Raw genomic sequence first — 18589 nt, 5'->3', positions numbered from 1 at the left:
GAAGTAAATGTTACAGATCCTTCTTTTCCAGCTTGGAGACTGACAGTGATTAACTTTTCCTTGTTGTCCCCAAGTTGTTCTCTTGGTGTTATATGAAGCCTGTGCCTTTTTGCTTCTTGATAGGGAGCAGCAGGCAGTGATTGCAAAATGGTGCATTGGAAGCTCACCTTGCAGTGAGCTGACTTGGATTTTTTTTAACCAAGTGTTTTTCATTTGACATAGCACAGCCCTTTTTTTGTTTTCTTTTTAAAAATACCAGACTTGTTTCCCACATCTCATCCAACAGTCCTTTACCATTTTCTTCCCTGTCCCCTTGTGTAAAGTTAAAGTGTGTTTTCAGCTGTCCAAAGCCATAAAATTCTCATTGCTATGATTACACTCTCTCTGTGGTGAATAGCAGACCTGATGATAGCTTTAGCTGTCAGCTAGAAAAAGAGTCTTTGGCTTTCTGCAAAGGAGGGAGGTGAAAGCTGTACCACTTCTGCATCAAAATGTAATCTCCATTTGTTTGCAGAGAGCCTCCATTTCACCTGACCAGGAGAGGCTGGGGAGAATTCCCAGTGAGAGTGCAGATACACTTCAAGGATAGCCAGAACAAAAGGATTGATATCATACACAATTTGAAGGTATTTGAACAAAATACTTTAGAGAAAGGTGTTTAAATGAGCTCTTGTGCATAATCTAGAGGAGGCTGTGCTTTTGCCTCTCTGTGTTATGAATGTCCTGGTGGTTATTTTCACATGAATAGTTGCACTGGGGGATTGAAACAGATCCAGGAAAGCCTCTTACCTTGGCTATATGGAGTTGATGCAGTAGGAGGGAACCCAGCCTTGCAGCAGCTGGAGCTGAATGTGCTCAGAGCAGCAGTGCTTACCTGGTTTTTCCCTAAAATTTGAAATTTTTATCATGTTTTCACTGGCTTTAACCTAACAGGGGGCTTCAGGTCTGTCTTTAAGTGGCTGCCATGTCTGTTCTGTTCTTTCAGCACAGACACACATCAGCTAATGATTATCTTTGTTGTTAGAGAGGGCAGGGAGGGCTGAGATTCCCTATTCCCTTTGAAGAGAGCTCCCTTTTCCAACTCATTCACCCCTGCAGCACTTGGGATTTCTAGTATGCAGCAGTCCTGCAAAACTAGGCCATTGCTCCTTTTCCTTTCAATTAGTAGTCCCTGGCATTAGTGGACTTAAGTCCTGAGCTGGGTTAGTCTCCTCTTTCTTTGAGCAGCATTAATTTTATTTGAACTCTGCCTGCGTTGATGAATTTCCTTCTATATAAGGTACTTCATTACAACCCTAAATATAGACAGTAGAGGAGGTTGAAAATATTCCCCTGCAGCTTAGGGACATATAATGCAGATGGTGAGTAAAATATATTTGGGGAGATGTGACTTGGGGAGAATTTATTAACACTGTGATGGACAGTGAGGGAAACTCAGCCTACAGAAGAAAACTGAGCCAGTCCATGGCTCAGTTCAGCAAATCTTGCTGTTCTCACTCTGAGCCTGTGGCTGCTGTGAGGATGTGGAGTGAGCTGAGCCCTCCTCTGTGCCTGGCACATCCTACACCTCTCAAACCCAGCTGCTTCTACAGTGTCTCTCTAACAGGTGTCTCATGTTATGTCTCTTTTTCAGCTGATGGCTTGGTGTGACCACTTACTTGATCAAAAACAATAATGTAAACACAGCCTTTGTGCTGCTCAGTTGAAAACTCCTCTCATTATTATTTCATTATATTAGATATTTGCTTATTCCTGATGGAATAAGGAATAAAAAAGGACACTGCTTGAGGATCCTCTTAGATGGAAATATTCTCTCAACAATCTCATTTCCTTCAATTTTTTTGCTCCTTTCCCCTTTAGTGTGGGCCTTGGTTCATGGCTGAATTTTTTGCAGAAGAGAGGGAGGGCACTTAGCACAGGGATTTCTGACCTTATGGCCTCAAAATATTGCATGCACTGCTGCTCAACTCACATAGTTTGAGACTTCTTTTAAACAATTTGTGTTGTAAATTCTAGCTAACGTATGCTTTGCCCTGGCTAATATATTGTATTGTCTTTTCCAGCTGGACAGGACCTACACAGGCCTGCAGACACTCGGTGCAGAAACAGTGAGTCAGGGGGATGTGGGATGGATTTGATTCCCTTGAAAATGTTTAAGAAGAAAAGATGCATGGGACTAAGCACAGAGTCAGACCCATTTGATTTCACAGTTTCTAGAATGTAGATTTTGCTCTCTTGTTGAATGAAAGGATTATGACACCTTGTCACTATTGATGACAGCAGTCATTTCTCCTCCTTGGTTCAGTGGAGACTGTTTCCAGCTCTTTCTTCAGAAAGAACTTGGCTTGTACTGGAGCTTTAAATTTTATTGCTTTGTGAAGCTTTTGGTACAAAATGTTCTGATTGTATTCTGATCTGCTGCAGAGCTTACTCATAAAGAATTTTGGTTCAAGGGATCACCCAACTATTCTGTTGAAATTTTGCAGTGTATTAAGTACTTCTAAGTTTCTGTATCTGTCAAGATTCAGGACTTTAATGGAAAATGAACTTTTGAAATAAATAAATTAATTAATAACCCATAGTTTGCTAAATTCCTAAAGTTTTCTTGATATTGTTTTCCCCTTGTTATACTGTAGTGAATGGAAATTTTTATGGTTAAATTGCATTACTTCAGCTTTTCAGTTTGTGGAGAAAACATTAATGTGAAATGTCTACTGTTATTAAAGAACACTTCTGAAGAGTAGATCATGTGGTGTATTTCTCAAGGCCTTACCAGAAAAGAGTGGCTTCAGTTTGGTGCCTGTCCCTAGGGGTGTGCAGTCCTTCCTTTAGTGGGTTGCTTAGAGCTGGGCTCCAGAATCCTTCCAGTGTTTACAGTTCAGATTTCCCCACGGACCAAGATGTGCTGGTTTGCTGTGGGGCTTCAATGTTGCGAGATTTTTGTCGTAGCCCAAGTACTGCTGGACCTTTGGGAACTCTCCCTGAAATGAATGGAAATGTTATGTAGAGCTGGGGGAAACAAAGGGAGAGGCTTTTAGGCATTAAAATAAAAAGGCATAGTTGGTTTTGGGTTTTATATCTTTGCCAAGCAACCAAATACTAATGTCCTGTCTCCTGTTTTGGAAGGTAGTGGATGTGGAGCTACACAGGCATTCCCTTGGTGAGGAGTATCTCTTCTCCCAGTCTTCAGAGTCTGACCTTTCTGATGTTCCTACATCTTTATCACTGCCACTGAGTATCCCAGCACCAGTCAAAGCTTCTTCACCAATTAAACAGTTGAGGGACTCCAGCCCAGATGCTTCTGTGGACAAAGGTAAAGCAAATGGGTGTCAGTGAAATGCAGGTTCTTATAAATTTGGCTCTGCTGGATACCTCCTCTTAATTGCTCTTATGCCTTAAAGGTTGCCTGTGCTACCTGCTTGTTGCTCACCCCAGATCATATTTTCCTTAATGTGCTCTGAAATGTGGTTCAGAAATTGTTATAGATTATTTGGTTTTGGAGTTTGATTTGGTTTTGTTTGGGTTTTTAATCTGAAATTTGTTGAACAGGCTCTGTTTTGCTAAAACATAGTGAATAAGGAAAAACAGATGCAGTTGGAGAAAAGGTGGTTGAATAGCACTTCAAGCTTTGGCAGACTATTTTCAGAGGGGGTTTTAGGTTTGTGAATGTTTTGGTGAGTGTGTATACATTTAAGGAGTTGGTCTAGTGGTATGTTCAGTTGTATATGTTAGTGGCTAACATGAGCTGACTGAAAGGGAGCAAAAATCCTTGGGTATCTGTAATCTCTGTACTGTGGAGAATAGAGACTGAAAAAGTTGTTTGTGTTTGTCTGAGGGACGATGGCATCTCTGCACATTGGGGTCTTATTCTCCCCTTCCCACGAGAGATCAGGAAAGTCAGGATCCATTACAGTGGGGCAGCAGCTGAGGCCTTAGGATCACTTGGATGGATTGCCTGGAACAGGCAGTGCTGGCCCCATGAATATACTGTGGCATTTGTAGTTTGTGTCAAACAGGAAGAGCTGAGCCTCTGGTGGCATTTGGCTTTGTTTTCTGGTACCCTTGGCTAACTGGGCTGAGATACAAGGGTGTGTGTTATTACGCTCTGGTGTGAAAAACCTTCTGGACACAGCCAGAAGGTACATATTTATATCTATATTTCAAAATAGTGTCAGATGCTGCATGGTCTGATGCTTTTCTTGATCTACTCCCTCATTCCTGTGTTGAAGCAGTGGCTGTAAGCTGGTGTCATGCGTGGTTGTACTTCCTCATAGGCTCTGTGGTGCCACTGGTGGTGTTCAGGCTCAGCAAGAAGAGTGTCTGCTGTTTGAATGTGGTCTTTTCTTGTGGCCAAAAAAGGACAAACACAACCACATTTTAAACACACAGGTTTTTTATTCAAACAGGAAGATTTGTAGCATCTTTAGGTGAGCGGTGCTGCAGCCAACAGGAAGGAAGCAAGCCTGCCTCCTTCTTACACTGACAGGCAGTGGCTTCTCTCAGCAGCTCCAGGTTAATTGATCTCCTTGAACATCAAATAAAGTGGATTCCATAGGCCAGCTCAAAAGGCAGTCTCTTGTCTCCTTGAGCTCTTACCCCAAAAAATGCACTGCGAGATTCTCTGCAAAGGAGATCCAGCCTTGGTCCTGTGGGGCCCTAACCAAGGACACCTGGGACTAGCAGCAGCTTTGGGCAGTGGAAGGGCATTCCAAGGAAATGTGTAAGAAGTGGCTGATCACCTGCCACAGCTGACAGGCTGTGCATGGCATCATTTTATTCTTCTTGTCCAGCAGATCCTGTGCAGGAGCAATCCCCTCCCTCATACTCTCCCTGTTCAACGCTTCCCACCGGTTGCTTTTTCCTTCCTTCCTTCCTTCCAGAACATGTGTGTCATAGCTGAGTTATGCTTGTGTAGAGGAGCACAGTAAGGAATCAGATGTGTCAGCCTAAGCAGTATTTCTGTTCTTTTCCCTGTTTTGATCAGGATTCTCTGGGAGTGCTGAAACCGAAAGACATGCCGCGTTTTATTCCCTGCCATCCGCCATAGAACGGACTCCCACCAAGTTAGCCACACAGAAAGTTGCCTTTGGCTCTCATGGAAATTCAGCCTTTCAACCCATTGCAGCTAGCTGTAAAATAGTGCCTCAAGGTCAGAGTCCAAGCCCTGCAGAGTCACCAGGAAAATCCTTCCAGCCTATCACCATGAGTTGCAAGATTGTATCAGGTGAATGTTAGTTTACTTACCCCCTGGAAAACAAGAGAGTGAACCAGTTGGACTTGTTCTGTGTCCTTCCCTTGGTTTTCTGCCAATCTTTGAGCATCAGACAGTAGGAAACTCTAGAATAAGGAGCTAAGCACACTTCTTAATGTTCAATGAAAAAAAATACAGGCGTGAAATGGTTCACAACAGATGAAAAGCAGGATGAGAGCTGTTCTCTCCCTAATCTTGAATGCTTTTAAGTGTGAAATAGATAGTCTTGAAATGGACTGCTCCCCACAGAAAGGCCCAGGCCAAAACACATCTTCCATGTGCAATATTTTGTATGTGGGAAGAGTCCATTCTTCTCCCCATTGCTTTCATACAGCTGGGATGGATGAAGAATTTTTTCCTTGATTACTGGGCAAATAATTAGTTTTAACCTTGTGGACTCAAATAGACCCTCTTGTGCTTGCCATATTGCATCAGATGGAGCAGCTTTGGTCTTTGTCTTCGAAAAGTCCACCTTGTGTTGGATTAAATTGCCAGCTGGCTGTAGTGGGCAGTGTGACAGCTTCTGAAGCAAACATGGCCAAAGTGCTGCTTTGCTCATTTCACCTGTGGTCCCTTCCCTGCCTGGGTGTGATGCCAGTCACTGGATGATGTTTTGCATCAGAAAGTGTTCATGTACAGCTCACCATGGCACATGCTGGGAAGCTGCAAGGTGACCTGTTGCAATTCTTCATTTTCTGGAGTTTAGGGTAGAGAGGATGAAGCACCAGCCATCAGTACATGTGATTTCTGGTGATCTGCTCCCAGATAATTTTCTTAAAGTGTGTCTGGTTTGTTGTTTTGTTTTGGTTTTGTTTGTTTTTAATTAAATGTCAATATTGTTCCTTGACATCTTAAAACTTTACTCAGGTTGATTTACACTTGAACCTATGCCAAGTGCTTTATTCTTTCTTTATAAGCTCTTCTCTTGATCTTTTCCCAAAGCTTCCTAGAAAGCAGGAATTAGGAGGCTATCCTATCTTTTCTAAAGTCCTTGGACTATTCTTTGTTGGTCTTTGCTATTTGAATGTTTCCCTGCTAAACATTTTTCTAAAGTTCTGCTGTCTGCTGAGAAGGGTTACCCCTTGGAGATTTCAAAGCAGTTTGTAAGACATGGGGATTTTATTTGATGACCATTTATGTTCTGTTTTAACTGTCAAAATCTGCCAAGAAAGTAGATGAAAAGACAGGGGAAGCTTGGTGTTTGCTGCTGTCTCTTTTCTCTGATCACTTCCTTACCAGTCCTTTTCTCTGAATTTCTTGTTTACCTCTTCATGCAGCTTTTTTCTTCTCCAGTTTCTCTCTCTCCTGGCCATGTTACCCAGAAGCTGCCCATTTTACAGATTGATTTCAAGGGTTTCTGCTGCAGTGAGAGCAGTGGAGGGCACCAGAGCAGTGAGGGACCTGGCTGTTGCTGCTGCCTGAGGCTGTTCCACACAGCCTTTCCAGGGGAACTCCTTGGTTCCCACTCTTCAGTGCCTGGGGCTGCACGAGGGCAAGACAGCTCAGCTCTCTGTCTCCATCTCCTTGGGTGCACTGGTCTTGGCAGTGACAGTGATGTAGGTAATATCCCTCAGGATTCAAGGGTGGACCAGATGCCTTCTCAAGTTGCCTTTGAGCCCTGCTTGTCCTGGTGGGCAGAGTGTGTCCAGGGTAGCCATGAGCCATAGTGCTTTGTGTGCCTTCTCCTTTCCTTCTGTCTCCTCTTTCCTTCTCCAAATCCTGTGACCTCATTCAGGCTGAGAAATGCATCCTCAAAAAACTCTCCTTTTCTAATCCATTTTCAAAAGTACTACAATTGCCATGTTTTTATGTTCTGACAACATTTACAAGCTAGAAGCATTGGACTTTTTTTCTTAAGGTTCTCCAATATCGACCCCTAGTCCATCTCCGCTACCTCGTACCCCAACGTCCACTCCGGTGCACATGAAGCAAGGCTCTGCCAGCTCAGTCCTCAATAACCCCTATCTTATTGTGGACAAGCCTGGACAAGTTGGAGCAGCAGCCACAAGCACAGGTGTGTAGTGTGACCACAGAAGGCAGTGGCTTAGTCTCACCTGTTCAGGTTTGTTCTCCCTTCAAGATGATCAGAATGACTGCAGTGTTTGAAAGCGCTCAGCAGAGAAAGGGGAAGGTGTTGGTTTGCACAGCTGGCCTGTGTGTGTGGCTGAGGGTATCTCAGGCTTGAGCTTTGCTTCCTGTAGGAAACAGCACGGTGTGAAGCCAAACTCAACTCACAGACACCTCCTCAAAGAGAGCCTGTTCTTCTCAGAGGGTGATGGAGATGGTGGTGCGCAGCTTTAGACAGAAAGAGTGCACGGATGGGTGGGTGACAGTGATGGTGTGGATGTGGCAAAGAGCAGGGAGAGGTTGCAGTGACTGGCAGAGCAGTCTTAGGTCACAGTGTGAGGCACAGTGGATGTGGTGAAATGCAGAGATCCTGGTTACCAGGAGAACAGACATGCTGAATTTTGTTACTGCTCTCAGCTTTATCTGGTCCAATCCAGCTGCTTTGGATTCCTTTTTACTGGATTCCCTCAGGGGTGAAAAAAGCCTGGGGTCACAGGGAGGGCTGAACTGCAGGCCACAGGTGATGGATAGAGGAATCAGTCAGTCAGTAATGTTTGTGTTGGGGTGGAGGAAAGGTCCCTCACAAGTCATTTATTCGTTGTGATAAATGGCCAAGCACTGCTGTCTATTTTAAAACACACTTGTTTGTGTATGTGTGTGCTTCCCAGCATCTCAGCAGGATGCCCAGGGCCAAGTGAGGGAGTGCAGCATCCATGGAACACAAACTGTTTGCTGGGCATGGTTGGAAAACACAAAAATTCTTTTTACTGATGCTTCCTCCCTTTATCTGAGGGAACACAGCTGTCACATTGATTTTAACTTCATCAGAGAGGGAACTGGTAGGGTCATTATTAGGAATTGTGTAGCTGTATCTGAATTTTTTAAAGTATGTTTTGGGCTTTCTTGGTAACACTGACGCTGTTTCCCCAACAGGGTTTGATTAATTGGGGTGTTTTTTATTGGTTGGGGGATTTCTGCCTCTTACTTTCTGTTTCTTCACCTCCAGCCTGTCTCCTCTGCCTAAATGTTATCATGGTTTGGGTAAGCTTTGGGTTCTAATAGAGGTTTGTACCTGGAGGACAGGATGTGCAGATGCAGCAGATTGTTGCAATGTCCAGGTGTTAGTTACTGTTAAAGCTGCAGTTCCCAGCACAGTGCAGGTGTACAGAGTGGCCTGGCAGACACTGCTTGCTGCCTCTCCCTCCCTGCACTGCTGTGCCTCCCCTGTATCCTGCACCAGTCAGATCACATCAGTGGCAGAGCAGAAGGCTGATACCATCCCCTCCCCAAACAACTTTGTTGTGAGATCCTCAGCAGCAGACCCTGTATGGGGCTGCAGGAGGGTCTGTGGAACTGACTTTTGGGCAACAGCAGCCAGGCTGGACTGAGCATGTGTATTACAGAAAGAATCACTTTTGATGAGGCTGCAGATTGTATTTAAGAAAAGGGGTGAGGTCTTCATGCTCTGTGAAAGCCAGCCTTCCCAAAGCCCTTATTCTCAGAAATGGCTGCTCATTTACTTCTAAACTCAAGTGTGGATTATAGTACAACTATACTGGTTTTTTCCTTTCATGTGTGTAATCTTGGTGTCTCTTGAACAAACAAAACTGCCAATCCAGCCCAAGAGCAGCAGTCACAGGGCTGCTGAGGAGCAGTCTTGTGCAAACACTGACAATGCAGGGTAAGTTTAGCACTGGATCTCCGTCCATCCTGGGGCCAGGAGATGTGGCACATGTGTCAGTCTGATGATTTTGCAAGAGCATCTGCCACAGGTGACTCTCTGCCTTCACTTCTTGTTCCTTCACCTTCCTCACTCTGTCCTTTGCTCTTGTTACTCCTCACTTTGTCTCACTCCTTTTGTGGCCTTTCTTTTCCTTCCCTCTCCAAGCCTTTCTCCATGGCAGTGTCCAAGGCTAGGGTGGGTTCAGGGGGCTTCTGGGCAGCAGAGGACTTTGCACCTGTCCTGATTTCATAGTTGCACCTGTAGCTGATATCCTCAGGAAGGTTCCTGACCATCTGCTTGCAGCACACACAGCAGTGGGTGGAGAGCACCTTCTCTGGGGCCTGGTTCCTGCAGGTGGAAATTTGGTGCTGGATCTGTTTTGTGCCCATGGTGGTTCCTGCTGATGTACCTGATGCAGAATGCAGATGAAATGAAATGCCCTGCTCCTTGTTAGAAGAGGTTTCATGTGTGCAGGGGCCCTGCTCCCAGCCCTCACCCAGCATCTGCTTTGTTTCCTGCTGTGCAGGGAGCCCGACCAGCAAACTGAGCAGTGTCTGTCAGGCCTCTCACGGGACCGCATCTCCTGTGTCAAAGAGCCATGGGAGCAGCTTTGGCACCTCAGCTGTCAAGGTAATGTTCTTATTAGGTGTGTACTTCCCTTTTACAGTCCAGCTTCCTATTAAATGTCACTTTTTAGCATTAAGAATTCTGCACTTGAGGCAAGTTCTTGGATTGTCGTTTCCTGTGAAGGTTTACTGTGTAACAGATGGAGCCGTAGGAGAACATGGTGGTTATACAAGATGGTAGTGACACTTCATGCAGCTCTAACTAGGCTTGCCTGCATATCTGTTAAAGGCATTTCCACTTCTCTGCAAGGAAATCCATGGAGGGCATAGCTCCCCAAACGTTTTATCTTTCAAAAAAGCTTTTCTGTAGCTGCCTTTGATCTTCTTCACTTTGTTAGTCACAGAGTATGATTAAACAAGAGATGCCTACCTCAAAACCTTCACTCTGTTCATTATTTTTGTACAGCAGCTGTTCCAAGCAGCCTGAAAATAACTCATGTAGTGGTTTTACAACTGCCTGGATTTAGAAAAATGTTTGTGTAAACAGTGGAGTAACATTTGGATGTGTAAACAAACAGCAATAAATACAGTTCATGCTTCTGATCTGCAAAGCCCAAAAAGTACAGAGCTGAACTGTCTCACATAAAATCTTCCCCTCATCTTGTGCTAGGGATGATATTTCTGGCAGGGAAGTGGCGTCAGCCAGGCTCTGAAAGCAGCTGGTGGGTGTGCTCGGGAAACAGGAGCACTCCCTGTCTCCAAGCCTCAGTATTAAAGCAGGAGATGCTGGGGGAAGGCTTGCCAGTCAGCCTGCAGGGAGCAAATCTCTTCACATTTGGAGCTGAGATGCTTCCTGTGTCTGCTGGGGAAAAGGTGTAGCAGACTGGTCTGAAGCAGTTCGTTTGGAGTGGCATTTTCGGTGTCAGGTGTGCAGCTGGCAGTCAGATTAAAATAACCTGTGTGTGCTCAGATGGATTTCACTTAACTATGTTGAAAATCATTAATTATTCTTTATTTTTCACTGATTTGGGGCAGTTTTTTTCTGAAAGGTTTTCAGTGAGTCAGAGTAGGCACACATCTTTAGTAATAGCTGAATTCTGTATTTCCAGGGCAATGTTAAAAACTGAAGATATTTTTAAAAACCCACAGAAGTCATACTTCTGTAAACAGAAATGTAATTTGATTTATGTCTTCTGGTTGGTGGAAAAGCTGTTATTTTAGGGTTTCTTTAAAGAGAAGAGTGTGCCTGATAGTTCAGTGGGATATTACAGGTTGTGCATAACTCACCACTTCTTATCTCTTCACTGTGGGCAAGTTTTCTGTATTTATTTTAATGACTTCAGGCTGTGTTTCTGCAGCCAGTCTCAAATGCAGCTGCAGTGGAGGGGACTGTTGTGCCTCTAGCCTTGTCTTCACACCTCCCATTTGCCAGCAGTTGTGCAGCTGTGTGGTGACCCAGAGCAGACAGCCAACCTGTGGGAAAACTAATGTTTGCAGCCATGTGTGTCAGTACCAGGAAGATGCCAGGAGTTGCAGGACCTGATTTCTGCTCATGATCCACCCTGAGGAAGGGCCAAGTGATTGTAAAGCCATGCCTTTGGGGTTCACACTGATTGGGAACAGAGCAATTGCACTGTAACAGACTCCCTTAAATGCACTTGACCTCTCTGCTGGCCTCAGACCCAGAAGTGCCAGGAGCAGATAACAAAATGTTTTTTACTTAATGTGTGTTGTTTCTGGAAATGGTGAGTTCTGTCTTTAAGGGTTATGTGCCACTGCATCATTCCAGTTAGAGGAGAGCCTGAACTCCTCTGAGAGAAGAATTTTCCCCTCCATAGCTTGTTTCTTCTTACACTGTCTTCTCTCTTGGAGATTGTGTATAAAATCACAAAATGATTGAAGTTGGCAGAGACCTCTGGAGATCAACCACTCCAACTCAAGGCAGGGTCAAATAGAGCAGGTTCCTTGGGAATGTGTCTAATTGGGTTTTGAGTATCTTCAAGGCTGAAGAGTTCCCAGCCTCTCCAACCGACCCGTTACTCTGTTTGGTCACCATCAACAACAACAAGGTTTTCCTTATCATTTCCTGTATTTCAATTTGTGCCCATTGATGCTGTCCTTGCATGGGATACTCTTGGGTGTTGTCTGGCTTGACCTTCATTACACCTTGCTAGCAGGTATTTGTATGCATTGATAAGATGCCCCCTCAGCCTATTTGAATTTTAAGTGAAATACTTTTATATTAAAAATTGATCAGAGAACATGAGTTGATATTCTTGCTTGTGTATGACATGGTAAGAAACACTTATTGCTGTTGGAGATGTAAGCTACCAACTAAAACTTGCTTTGTGTGTTATATTAAGAAAGCTAGACTCCTTTTACCCAAGTGTTGACTGATTTTTGGAAATGTCCTATTTGCACGGCTAATTTGGCCTGCCCAGGTGGTCCCTGCTGCCCTTTTTTAGCAGTCACTTGTTTTATTTCTTTTATTGGATGTATCATTGATTTTTGCACCATGTCTTTTTATTTGCAGCAGGAGGATTCTCTTTTTGCCGCCATGCCACCCCTTTGTCCTATCGGGAGCCATTCCAAGGTGCAAAGCCCCAAGTCAGTCACTGGAGGACTGGGAGCTTTTACAAAGGTATCCTTCCTTCCTGACTTTGTGCTGGACAGGCAGCCCAGCAGTGCCATTTCTTGCTGACTTGTGCCACAAACCATGGAACTTGTAAAACTCTTTACTGGAAGATGTATCTTGCTGCTCAGGGCTCTGTAGCATCTCTCAAAAATGTGTCTTGTTTTCTTTCCCTCTGTACCTGCTGTACCTGGGATCTCGCCTTTTATCACCTTTCTATCCTTTCTGGGGTTCTTTTTTGAATAAGTGTTGTGCTCAGGCTGATATTTTGAAAGTTTATATTTAAGGTGATGCAGTAAAAGTAAACAGCAATAGGTCTGTCAGGAGCTTCTTAAAAAATTATCACAGTGATTTGTGAATCTCAGATGTTGCTGCTTCTGGCTGTGTTTCCTTAAATGCTACCACATGGAATATAAAATTGTTTCTGTCAATGTTAGGTGATCCAAGTAAAAGGTGAAAGAATGTTGTAGGTACTGTAAGTGGTAGGAAGCAATCTAATAGGGTAAAAAAAACCACAAAGAGGCTTTTTTGGTGTCACTGCCCTTAGAGGTTAGATAAAACATATACACAAGAGAATGTGTGTATGTGAGTTACAATAATTTACAGTGTCTATAGCCATTGGTTGTAACATTCCAGGATAGAAATAAAAAACAGGTTCAGAACATGAATTTGAAGCTTTAAAGTGTCGTGTCTCCATGTGGAAATGCAGGATCTGAAGAAGTCAGGTCTGGCCAAGTCCCTTGTCAGGATGAGTGGTACTTGTAACACTACCAGCAGTTGCTGTGACTGTAATTTCCAGAACTGCTTTGTCACTGTGTCAGTTTGTCACACCACCCCACTGCTGTGTGGGAGCAGCCCTCTCTTGGAGCTGTGGTGGTGAGCACCACATCTGAGTTTAGAGTGTGCCTGCCCTTCCCTGCAGACAGGCTGCTCCACAGCAATCTTCTGTGGTTGAAGGGGATGCCTTGGAGTGGCTCCCTAGAGCCAGACAAGATCCAGATAATAAAGTGGGTATTTATTAAAGGCCTTCAAACAGGTCACCTTGGGCAGTCACAGCCTCCCAGGGGCTACACCCAAGCTAGACAGTGGTCACCAGTTTTTCAGACAAGTTTGGTCCATTCACATATCAGGGGTTAATTCTGCAATTACAGCTTCACTAATGAAGTCATTTACCCCTGGTTTGTTTATAATTTTGGTGCCTCAGGCTGTGGGGTGTCCTTGGGTCCCAGGCCCAGAGGGATTGTTTTGTCTGACCAAACTGTGAAGGCAGTAACTGACACTCTGTATGGAGTTTGGAGTGATGCACTGATGCAGCACAGGATCTGAAAAATAGAAAAGCTGACATGCTAAGGCATCCAAGGTGTTTGCTGTCCTTGTGACTGTGTGTGCCCCTGCCCAGGTGATCATCAAGCAGGAGCCCGGGGAGCTGCCGCAGCAGGCGGCGGTGCCGGCGGCGGGCGCGGCGCAGCCCTCGGTGCAGCAGTACGTCACCGTCAAGGGCAGCCACATGCTGGCCCTGTCCCCGCAGAAACCCGTCGTGAGCAGCAGTGAGGGGACCGTGCAGTCCAAGGTAAGGGCCACCTGGGCATCTCTGGGGTGCTGGCAGCTGTCTGTGGTGTGACTGCAGCCCTCGGTGCTTCTCCAGGGCAGCAGGGTTGCTCGTGCCGCGCTCCCAGGTGGCAGCGCCGTGGGGAGCTGGGCTCCTGTGTGCAGTGGTTCGTGTCCTGCTTCCCTGTAGTGCTTGGGAAGGGAGCAGGCTGAGCAGGCCCTGTGGCATTTTATTGTGTACAGGGATTTGGCTCACTTCTGTCCAAGCCATTGGGGTGCAGGTGCTTTTGGGCTGCCATCAGCAGCTCTTGCTGAAACTCACCGAGGTCTTTCCATAAAAGAAAGTGAATTCTTTCCTGCCAGTGCAGGCCTGCAGCATAAGAGAGCAGCACAAATAGGGAGTGAGGTGGAGGCTGAGCCAGAGTAGGATTAGGTGAAAGCAGTCCTACTTGAGTGGCAACTGGAGCGTTTTACTGCAGGAGTCGTGCCAATGCAGTCCTGCTTTGCCACGAGTGACACAGCTTCTGAGAAGGCACAGTGCAGTGACAAGATGACAGATGTGTCAGAAATTATCTCCATTCTTGCCTCTTTCCATTGTGGACAGAGTCAAATGACATGCCAGGCACTAGAGATTACATACAGAACTTTGACGTTTGCATAAGTAAATACTTTTTTTGCATTTGCAACATTTCCTTGTTCTTTTTGCTGCCTTTCTTGCCTGTTTGAGCAGGTATGCAAAAACTCATATCCCACTGCAGTTACCATTAACACACAAAATTGAAGCACTTTGTGGGTTCTGCTTTGAGGCTGTAGTTTTCCCAGGGAATCTGTTCCTATGGATGTGTTGAAACTGAATTTCTACATCTCTTTAATTCACCAAAGCAAGCTTTATCTTCAGCTGGAATTAAGCCATTGCTTATAAATCAGAAATAAAGGAATTGCCCTGTGATTTGAATGAACTTAATCTTTTGTGGGTGTGCTGAGATCCTGGCTGGGTTTAACAGTTTATCGTTTTACTTGGGATTGGCCTCTTGCCGATTTAATTTTGTTCCTGAGTGAAGAGCTTCTGTTCGTGACCAGGCACGTCCTGAAATGTCTGGAGATGGGGGTGGTGTGCCAGCCAGAATTCCCAGGATGCTGTGGCCAGCAGGGCCCCATCCCATCCCACCCCACCCCTGTCTGTTGCAGGTTGTTGGCGTTCCCGTTGGTTCTGCGCTGCAGTCGACGGTGAAACAAGCGGTGGCCATCAGTGGGGGTCAGATCCTCGTGGCAAAGTCCAGCTCCTCAGTGGCAAAGGCTGTTGGCTCCAAGCAGGTTGTGACTCAAGGTGTAGCCAAAGCCATCGTCAGTGGAGGTGGAGGGACAATTGTGGCTCAGCCTGTGCAGACTATAACCAAGGCACAGGTTTCTTCCACAGGGACTCTGAAAAGTACATCTCAAGGCTCAGGTAGAGTGATTTTGTACCTTGTTAATAGCTAGTGATGGGTCTATAATGATGTATTCAGCTGCAAAATAACTGTGTGTGATTGAGAAACTTGGAAATGAGTAGAGAGCTCTGTAGGAAAATTAAGGCTGAGATTAATAAGAAAGAAAATGTTAATTCATTATCTGTAAGGGGGAAGAGGGAGCACAAGTGCTTTAAAACATGCAGTGTTCTGGGAGTGGAGACCAGATGGATACGCTGGGGAATGTGCAGGAGACCTTGCAGACTTTCATGGAGCCAGATCTCACATTTTGGCCTGGCATTATGGTCCTTTCCCTGTGAATCCAGCCAGCCAGAGCCAAAGTGTGACCATGTTCACAGGGGTCCCAGAATGAGGGAAGAGATGAGAAAGTTGACTCCATGTTCAGAAGGCTGATTTATTATTTTATTATATATATTATATTAAAAACTATACTAAAAGAATAGAAAGAAAGAGTTCATCAGAAGGCTTAGCTGAGAATAGAAAAGGAATGGATAACAAAGGTTTGTCTCTGACTGAGACAGTCTGGACAGCTGGACTGTGATTGGCCATTAATTAGAAACAACCACATGAGCCCAATCCCAGCTCCACCTGTTGCATCCCACAGCAGCAGACAATCATTGTTTGCATTTTGTTCCTGAGGCCTCTCAGCTTCTCAGGAGGAAAAATCCTAAGGAAAGGATTTTTCATCAAACATGTCTGTGACACCAGAGTGTCCCTATTTCATGCCCACATCTTCTCCAGTGCTTACAGGTACAGGAGTATGGGCAGAAGCCCCCTGTGTGCATGTGCACACAGCTGCTGTAGCTGAGCCCAGGCTGGGGCTCTGGGCTGTTGGGGAGCTGCTCTGTGTGTGGTGCCTGGGCCTGCAGGAAGGCTGCAGACCCCACAGCTGTGCTGCTTTGGTCTGCAGCCAAGAGTGGGACTGAACACAGAGATTTTTTCCAGACCTATTAAAAAAATTGTCTGTGCATTGCTGGTGGAGTTAATCTGCAGTTAGAGCAGCTAAGTAGGGATTACTGGGGGCTGGTTGCATGTCACTGAGTACTTGCATCCTGTGCAGATTTCAGTGCATGCTACTTTCTTCAAGCAGCTGGTTTATTCCTTTTTATTCTCTCTTTCTAGTGATGGCTACACTGCAGTTACCAGCCACCAACCTGGCAAACTTGGCAAACTTACCACCAGGCACCAAGCTGTACCTCACCACCAACAGCAAGAACCCTTCTGGGAAAGGAAAACTGCTGCTGATACCCCAAGGAGCCATACTGCGGGCCACAAATAATGCTAGTTAGTCTTGCAGGGAAATCTAATCAGTTAAATAATGTAATCACTGCATAATTAATATGTTGGGCATTTTTGCTAGAAGGCATCCTGGTGCTGTGGAAATCAGTAGTGGGATAGGGTTTCTTTGTTCACAACAACCCATATGTGGTGCTTTTTAAGGCTGAGATCTCACAAGTGGCTTTTGTTCTCAGTGAAACTGCTTTTCATGTTGTACTCTCAATGCAGAAATGGCTTTTTGGTTAATAGGTCCATGAGTGGAACTCCCAGTTCCCAGTCAAACCTGCAGCTGGGGCAGTCCAGCTTTGATAAGGTCATTGGCAGCAAGGAAGATCAGATACTTGTAATGCTTATGACAGAGCCATGAGGTTTCTTTTTTTACCCTTGTTTTTAATGAGAGGTTGCAAAAAGTCACTGTTCAGGCTGTTCCTTCTGGAGGCAGAGCAATATCAAAGTGTCACTGTAAATTACCACTGCTTGGTATCCATGATCTGTTATTGTGTTAATAAAATTGCATTGACAGCCAGTGAAATTAAAATTAAGAAGCCAGTGAGATTCAGAGTGTTTCCAGAGCTTTTGCTGCAGATCCATAACCTGCAAAAGTCATGAAAAGCTTTTCTTTTGTTGGACAGCATTTTCATTTCACAGAAAGTTCAAAACAGCCTGAAATGAGCTTTGCTTGTCCACCAGGCCTCCTTATCTCCCCAGCAGTTCCTCTTGTCCATGGCATTAGCTGGGCTGTAAGAGCACAGCAGCACAGCTGAGCTCTTCTTTACTGGATAATGACATTACTTGACTGCAAAACACATGGCACCAAATGTCTTTTCAAGCTCTTGTATGTACAGAGATGCTTTAGCAGCTGGCACTGTCTGATTGCCAAAGGGTCAAGTCTTTTCCTCTGGTTACAGGTCTTCAGTCTGGTTCTTCCACGAATAGTGGAGGAGGAGGAGGAGGAGGTGGAACCCAAAGCACGAGCAGTAACTTGTCACAGCACCTCACCTACACATCCTACATCCTGAAGCAGACACCCCAGGTCAGTGGCACATCTCAGTGGAAGCATGTTGGCATTTCAGAGATGTTTGGGGGATGCCCTGGGACTCTGGTGTCTGGATCTTAATTGAATTTTCTCCTGCTCTGCTTCCATCACAAGGTGTTCTGCAGCAAGAAGGCTGCATCCAGCTCTTAGTGCAGGGGCATCCACTGGAGTTAGCAGTGCCTTGTTTCAGAAGATGAAGTGTTGTGGCTACATTATAGCCACAAGCTTTTATCTCTTACTCCTACTTTTCTCTGACACTTCTAAATTTCAGTTGACTCATAACTGTGTTTCAAAGTGCTGACCTCCCTGATTTCTTTCTGGGGCAGGGCACCTTTCTGGTTGGCCAGCCTTCACCTCAGGGCTCTGGGAAGCAGCTGACTCCTGCATCAGTTGTTCAGGGCAGTGTAGGAGTTGGAGCATCTTCCACACAAGGACAAGCCCTGAAAGTGATAACTGGACAGAAAACAGCTCTGTTTACACAGGTAATGTGCAGCTGATGTATTTCTCTCTTACTAGTTTTGTCAGATAAAGTACAGGAACCACAGCCACACGTTATTGAGAGCATTTCCTTTCATAGTTGGTTTGATGTGGGGTTTTGTACAATTGTGGTGCTGGCTGTACCACGATGAGGAAAGCACACAAAGGCTTATTTTCATCAGACTACAGATTTCCAGCTTTCTCTTCTCAGAGGGGGTCAGCTTGCAATCTCTGTAAGCTTGGGGTTGCTGCCTTGTCAATGGGCTCTGGGATTCTTAGTGAAATGGAATTGGAAAAGTGAGTAGTCAGGTGCAAAAATGTACTGAAATACCTGAACTTTAGAAAGTTCAAAGAGCAGGGTCACGTGCTCTTAAAAAGCTCTTAAAAATCTTTGGGTTTGGTACCTCTCACAGATCCTTCTTTTAAAAAGTACCAAGTAGTCCCTATGAAATTCAAATGCCCTAAGAGTACTTGCAATTGATTATCCAAAATTCAAGATTGGTAGACATATATTTGCAAAGTCAGCACTTACAAAGTTGATTTCT

General features: G+C 45.1%; 1 protein-coding gene across 5 annotated transcripts in view; it reads left to right on the top strand.

The window, feature by feature from the left end:
* The window catches only part of YEATS2 (YEATS domain containing 2), a 48772-nt gene that overhangs the window by 12330 nt on the left and 17853 nt on the right, over positions 1–18589 (top strand). For 3 of the 5 annotated variants that reach the window (XM_084212045.1, XM_084212044.1, XM_084212048.1), the window contains exons 8-19: positions 515–626; positions 2064–2108; positions 3127–3313; positions 4985–5224; positions 7110–7265; positions 9568–9671; positions 12141–12248; positions 13639–13809; positions 14976–15234; positions 16376–16537; positions 17440–17564; positions 17894–18049. In XM_084212045.1, coding sequence (XP_084068171.1) covers positions 515–626; positions 2064–2108; positions 3127–3313; positions 4985–5224; positions 7110–7265; positions 9568–9671; positions 12141–12248; positions 13639–13809; positions 14976–15234; positions 16376–16537; positions 17440–17564; positions 17894–18049 — 1825 coding nt within the window. The remainder of the gene's footprint in view (positions 1–514; positions 627–2063; positions 2109–3126; positions 3314–4984; positions 5225–7109; positions 7266–9567; positions 9672–12140; positions 12249–13638; positions 13810–14975; positions 15235–16375; positions 16538–17439; positions 17565–17893; positions 18050–18589) is intronic. The other 2 variants (XM_084212046.1, XM_084212047.1) reach the window with 2 other exon arrangements.

The sequence above is a fragment of the Fringilla coelebs genome (genome assembly GCF_963513975.1).
Source record: "Fringilla coelebs genome assembly, chromosome: 10".
NCBI lineage: Eukaryota > Metazoa > Chordata > Aves > Passeriformes > Fringillidae > Fringilla > Fringilla coelebs.
The sequence above is the reverse complement of the archived record's forward strand: the minus strand, read 5'-3'. Positions and strand labels throughout refer to the sequence as shown.